Below are 6362 nucleotides of genomic sequence, written 5' to 3'. Positions count from 1 at the left end.
GCCGCTGCGGTGTCTGGTAGGTGTGGAGCGTTGCCCGTGTCCCCGGGGGGCTGGGGCTGCGAGACCTCTGGAGATCATCTTGTCTCGTGCCCTGGCCCCTGCTCGAGCAGGGCCAGCAAGAGCCAGGCGCTCGGGACCACGTCCAGGCGTGGACCGTGTCCAGCGTTGGGCCTGGGGGTCCCTCTGTCTGCCCGCAGTGCCTGCAGGGCTGGGAAGGAGAGGGGACGCCAGGGCAAAGGCAGTGCCCAAAGGGAGCCGGGAGGGGATAAGGCGGAGGGCAGTGCGCTCGTGGGAGTGTGCCGGTGCCCTGACGGCTGCTCCTCTTCCCCTCCTCTCCCGCAGCAGAACTTCCAGAAGGAAAAGAGGGAGACACCCGCAAGCCTGGAAGAGGCGCAGAAGGGAGAGGGGAGAAGGAGGCCCATCCTGACAGGCTCCGGGAGGGGGGTGCCAGTGCACCCAGCTAGCGCCGGCCGAGCCGGGCACAGGGCGAGGCACCGCTGGCCGGGGGCGGGTGTGCAGGCGGCTGATGGGCGCTGGGGCGTGGGAAGCTGGGGCAGCGCCACGGGCGAGGCGGGTCTACGTCTGTGCCAGGGAATCTGATGGTTCCCCATTCCTGCAGGCAGCAGAGGCTCCGGGGACCGATGGAGGAGCCGGCACAGATTCTGTGCAGAGCTCCACCAACATGGCAAAGAGCAAGGAGCTACTGCCAGCATATGGTAGGTGTGGAGTGGCTCCCGGTCCGCGGGGGCCGGGGCTGCAGGCCCTGAGCCCCTGCTCTCCTTTCCGCATGCAGGAGGAGACGCATCGGGATGTGCGTGAAGCCATAGACAAGTTCAACAGCAAGGTCGGTGTCCTCTCCTCTGCACAAGTCCCAGGGCAGAGTCGGCTGGGGCTGAGAGCTTTGAAGGGACTTCTGGAGGTCATCTTGTCTTGACCCGCTCAAGGAGGGTCACCTCACGCCGGTCGCCCAGCGGCTCTGGGCAGGAGCGTGACCGGGGAGGACGTTTTCCCCAGACACTGGGGGCATCCACCACTTACTTCCCTATGCCTGGCCCTGCCAGTCGCCCAGTCTCCCAGTGCCCTGGGGCTGGAGGGGGGTGAGGGTGCCCAGGTCCCAGCCCAGCCGCCCGCACGATGCGCCCGTTGTTTTGCAGGGGGACAAGCACTATGCCCAGATGAAGGCCTGGCTGCAGGAGGACAAGCGCTACAATGAGGTAGTGCCAAAAGTGCTGGGGGAAAACGGGTGGGTGCCCACGGGCCCTGCGCGACTAGGGGGGGCTGGAGGAGGGCCGCGGCGGGCTCAGGGACTCAGACCCTTCCTTCTCCCAGGTGCTGCGCCAGGAAATAGGGCAGCTTGAAGAGGCAGTGGAGCAGGAAGAGATCTGGTGAGCTGGGCCCCTGCCCCACACGGCTGTCCGGTGGGGGGCCTCTGCGGCACCCGGAGCGATGGGGCTGCCAGTGCCGGTGCCAGGCAATGGGGTGGGGGGGGACGTGCAGCACGCACATGTGCAGCATGTGTGACAGGGGAGCCCAGTCCCTGCCTGGGGTGGGGTATGTTTGGAAGGGGACCCCCCGCGTGGCCGTGGAGGTCCGTAACTCGTCCAACCAAGCCCTGTTGCCTGCAGGCAGCAGCAGAGGAAGAAGGAGGCAGAGGCGCCGCAGACTGTGCTGCCGGAGGTGGTGGAAGCACAGCTGGTAAGCGGGAGAGGGGTCCGTGGAGGTCAGAGCCATGCGTGGGCTGTAGTCCCGCGCAAGGCGGAGGGGCACCGCGCAACCCCAGCTGTCCCGACCGCGCGGCAGTGCCTGACAAGTGTCCTTGCTCTGTGTTGACCTGCAGGAGAGGGACCTGCTGGCAAGGAGACGTGGCTTCACGTATTGGCTGCAGTGAGTGTCCCCTCTGGGTCCCCTGGGGCCCGCTCCCGGGCAGCGGCTGCGATGGGCCGCACACCTGCTCCAGCCGCCGGGGCTCACAAGTCCAGGCTGCTGGGGAGCTGCTGGCCGGCTGTGGCCTTTGCCGCTGGCGAGTGCTCAGCGTCCGTTTACCCTGGGCCGGGGCGTTCTCCCAGGCTTGCGGAGTCTCCTGCCCCACCCTGCCCGAGGCAGCAACGCGAAACGGCTGGGGAGGCAGCCCCCGGGACTCCCAGGACAGCCCCCTCCATCCCATAGGCAAGATGGGCTGGCGATGCATCCACCCTGCCCTCTCTCCCATCCCTCTTCTGCCCCACAGGATACTCTGCCTGCTCCTGCTGGGCCTGCAGCTGGCCGTCGGCTTCGCTCTGGCTGCTGCGGTGCTCTACGCCGCCTCCTACGACCCCGAGCTCTTCTACCGCCTGCTGCCGCATCTGCTGTGTGAGGAGACCTACACCCACCTGGCCTACGCCCTGGGAAAGATCCTCCCCGTGGCCAGTGAGGGGCTGCTGCCCTTTTGACAGCCCCCGCCAATAAAGCCTTTTCTGTCTCCACCTCCATCTGCTCGGGCGTCTTTGCTGGGGCTCAGGGAGAGGGTCCTGCCCCGCGGTCCGCTCCCCCCAGCCCCTCCAGGCCAGGCCCAGTCTCATCTGCAAGGCACCGGGCGCCGCCACCCTGCCTGCCGCAAGCCAGGCCCCTGCGTGCCAGCCTCACCCGGCATCCCTCCCTCCCTCCTCCCTCCTCCCTCCCTCTGTCCCCGCAGGATTGATGGCGCTGGATAGTCAGGTGGAACCCCTGGTCTCCTCAGGCCATGGTCGGGGTTTTACTCCCCCTTTTCGGCAGCCCTTTAGCAATGTGCAGGCCACCCCGTAAGCGTGGCTGAGACTGCTCGGGCTCCAGCAGCCGGGAACTCATTTACACCGAGGCCGGCAAACGCAGATCGGCCGTCCCTGCACATGTGCACACCTGTGGTGCACGCGCCTGCGTGAGAGCGTGTGCGTGTGCCTGCTGGGAGTCCACGCGCAGCTTGGCTCGTGCCGGGTGCTGGGGTGGGCAGCTCTGACAGTCACATCGTCCAAGAACAGGGAAACCCCACGGGGAGACGCCGACACAGGGTGCCCGCGCTTGCTCCCGCCCGTGCCCTAAGAGTGGGTGCTGAGACGATGCCCTGTTTCACCGGTGGCCGCCGTGGGGCCCTGTCGTGGTTCAGCCCCACTGGCAGCTGAGCACCACGCAGCCACTCGCTCACTCCTCACCCCCGCTGAGGTGGGCAGGAGAATGGGAAGGAAAAGGCAAAACCTGGTGGGTTGCCCAAAGCTCCCTCCAACCTGGCCTTGAACACTGCCAGGGAGCCAGGGGCAGCCACAGCTTCTCTGGGCAACCTCTGCCAGGGCCTCGCCACCCTCACAGGGAAGAATTTCTGCCTCACATCTCATCTCCGTCTCCCCTCCTCAGCTTAAACCCATTCCCCCTTCTCCTGCCACCACGCTCCCTGATGAACAGTCCCTCCTCATCTTTCTTGGAGGCCCCTTCAGGTACTGGAAGGCCGCAATTGCTTGGAGGAGAACATTGTTGGCCAAAGCAGCCTTCTGATGACACATTTGGACCCCAAACCTTGAGGAAAATGCCCTGGGCAGCCCTGACTGTGACCGTGACCGTGGCTCCCCCCGCGCAGGTCCAGCCATGGAGCTGGAAGCGGTGAAGCAAGGCCTCCGCATGCTCTGGGAGCAACTGGCGCAGCGTTTTGCGTGGTCAGTAAGGCGCACGCAGCTGCTGCGGTGTCTGGTAGGTGTGGAGCGTTGCCCGTGTCCCCGGGGGCTGGGGCTGCGAGACCTCTGGAGATCATCTTGTCTCGTGCCCTGGCCACCTTCCCCCTCCCCCCCCACCATCTCCACTCCTGCAACGAGTGGTGCCGGTCTCTGCACCGTCCTGTGCTCAACCTGGGTGGGGGACACAAGAGGGGATTTGGTGACAGTTGCCTCCTCACCCCCTCCCTCATCACACCCCTCCCTCAGCAAGGGGACACCCCGGCATCCGGGCTGTACCGTGGGCTCTCCGGCGTGCCGCCAGGATCATGGCGATGCTGAGCAGCCCCAGGAGGATGCCCAGAGCCACAGCACCATCTCCAGCACCTCGGAGGGGTCGGGGATTTGGGGCACTAAGGGGAGACACGCGGGGGGTCACTGGTGTCTCCCCAGCAGCCCCGTCCCCGTCCCCATGCTCACCCCAGTAGGCAATGACGGAGGAGTTGTCCCCTTCATGGGTGACCATGCAGGTGTAGACGTCACTAGCGCTGGGCGTCACCGGCAGGTAGGAGAAGCGGACGAAGGCCAGGTGGGCCGTGGGGTATAGTGGGTGTGGGTGACCCCTTGGGTGACAGGGACCCCATCCAGCTGCCAACTGATCTCCACCGCCGGCAGGAAGACGTTTCCCACCAGACACACCAGCGTGTTGGGTTCACCCAACGCCAGTGGTCGCACCAGGAAGACGTCGGCCACCGGGACACCTGCAGTGGGTGAGAGGGGACGGGGTGGGATAGAATCCATCAAAGGACCATTTTGGGTGGGAAGGGACCTCTGAAGGTCATCTCCTCCCTCAGCAGGGGCATCTTCAACAAGCTCCTGTTGCTCACAGCCCCGTCCAGCCTGACCTGGAGTGCTTCCAGGTGTCACCGAAATCCGGGAATCAACCTCGGAACACCAATGTAGTGTTAAAAGGCAGGCATTCTTTATTGCAGCGCTGGATGCACGGGGGATAGCTCCACCCAACGTGCATGCCAGGTGATCACCAACACACAGGTTATGTAGGATGAAAACATACATATTCATCGTTTTTCTCAGAAAAGGCAGTCCTATGAGAATCATTCCTCAGAATCCATTTCCATATTCTCCTCCCCGTCACGCATGCTCAGTGATTGGAGTCGGTGGTCCTCAAGGGGTCTCTGATGGTCGTCAGTGGTCTCGCACCTGTGTCCGCTGGGTGTCCCTCTTCGTGCAGGCATGCGCAGTACCCTTGTTGTAGGTTCACCTGTCCATAGCAACTCCCTTAATAAGATTAAGATCTCCAAACCTATTGTTCAGTTTGGTAGGGACTGTACATGGAACGCAGCAGCATTGTACCTTGCCATGATCAGTTAGCTTCATTACCTATTACCTTGGTTACAAACTAATTAGCTCAACCTGATTCTATAGTTTCTGTTTCATGGCCCCTATCCCACGGTTACACTTCCCCCCTTTGGAAGTTTTGAAATAATAACTTTTGAATACTTCCACTCATATTTTCCTATCCTAGACACGTTACAGATATTCTCAAACTTGTAACCATAGCATCTATACCCCAGTGTGTCTGCTCATGTTTCTCTTTTGCAAGTTCTAACATAACTTGTGGAGGTTACTATTGCCTTATTTTCTGGTGTTACCCACCATCCTTCCATATCCTGAGATGCCTTTAAGTGCTCTGCCAATTGTTCACCTAGTTGACTGTATCTTGCTTTTAAATTTGGAATTTTCATCTGTTTTACTGGTACTAGTGCAAGGACACCTTGTTCAGCAGCCTCCTTTGCAGTTTTATCCGCCAATCGATTACCTATATTTATAGCCGTCTGACCAAATTGTTGTGCCTTGCAATGCATTATGGCCACTTCCTTCGGTTCCTGCACATCTTGTAGGAGTTGAAGAACTTCCTCCTTATGTCTTATTGGTGATCCTTGGGCTGATAACAGTCCTCTCTCTTTCCAGATAGCTCCATGAGCATGGATCACACCAAATGCATATTTGGAATCCGTCCATATGTTTACCCTTTTCCCTTCTGCCATCCATAAAGCCTGCTTTAGCGCCACCAGTTCTGCTTTCTGCGCTGATGTATTGGCAGGTACCGTCCCTGATTCCAATATCTTGGTGGCGGTGACAACAGCATACCCGGCTATTTGCCTTCCTTCTTGCACGAAACTGCTTCCATCCGCAAACAGTTCCAGATGAGGATCCTTCAAAGGTTTGTTCTTCAGGTCTGGTCTGCTGGAATAAACTTGTTCAATGGTCAGCAGGCAACCATGTTCCAATTTCTCGGTAGGATTTTCTGTTGACAGGAACATTGCCGGATTTACAGTTGCTGTGGTTTTTAATTCCACATCATCTTATTCCAATAGGACAACCTGGTCTTTCAACATTCTGCTAGGGGATAGCCAGTGACCCCCCTTTTGTTCTAAGACAGTTATTACCATATGTGGTACATATACCCCTCTCTTTTGGCCCATAGTCAATTTTCCAGCTTCCTGAATCAGCAGCACCGTTGCTGCCACGGCACGCAAACATCCCCGCCATCCTTTACTCACGGTGTCAAGTTGTTTGGAGAAGCACCCCACCGGCTGCTTCCAGGATCCCAGCCGTTGTGCCAGCACTCCAAGGGCCAGATGTTGCCTTTCGTGCACAAACAGCTCAAAAGGTCTGGTTAGATCA

General features: G+C 60.2%; 1 protein-coding gene and 1 pseudogene across 4 annotated transcripts; one reads left to right on the top strand and one right to left on the bottom strand.

Moving 5' to 3' along the window:
* The first annotated feature begins 736 nt into the window (after positions 1-736).
* On the top strand, positions 737-2447 carry LOC142599860 (uncharacterized). Of its 4 annotated transcripts, none has more exons than XR_012833276.1 (4): positions 737-1214; positions 1330-1385; positions 1535-1695; positions 1838-2447. XR_012833276.1 is itself a non-coding variant. In XM_075741618.1 (4 exons), the coding sequence occupies exons 1-4, from the start codon at positions 1176-1178 to the stop codon at positions 2427-2429; spliced, it is 858 nt and encodes a 285-aa protein (XP_075597733.1). In that variant the 5' UTR covers positions 737-1175; the 3' UTR covers positions 2430-2447. The 4 variants fall into 4 exon arrangements, 2 of the variants coding, with proteins under 2 accessions (XP_075597733.1, XP_075597734.1); XM_075741618.1 differs by having other exon boundaries at positions 1525-1695; XR_012833275.1 differs by having other exon boundaries at positions 955-1214; positions 1626-1695.
* Positions 2448-3843: 1396 nt separating this feature from the next.
* LOC142599864 (class II histocompatibility antigen, M alpha chain-like) lies at positions 3844-5998 on the bottom strand (annotated as a pseudogene).
* Between the last annotated feature and the right edge of the window lie 364 nt (positions 5999-6362).

Source organism: Balearica regulorum, unplaced genomic scaffold (genome assembly GCF_011004875.1).
Source record: "Balearica regulorum gibbericeps isolate bBalReg1 unplaced genomic scaffold, bBalReg1.pri scaffold_96_arrow_ctg1, whole genome shotgun sequence".
NCBI lineage: Eukaryota > Metazoa > Chordata > Aves > Gruiformes > Gruidae > Balearica > Balearica regulorum.
This window is presented reverse-complemented; position numbering and strand designations above follow the sequence as displayed.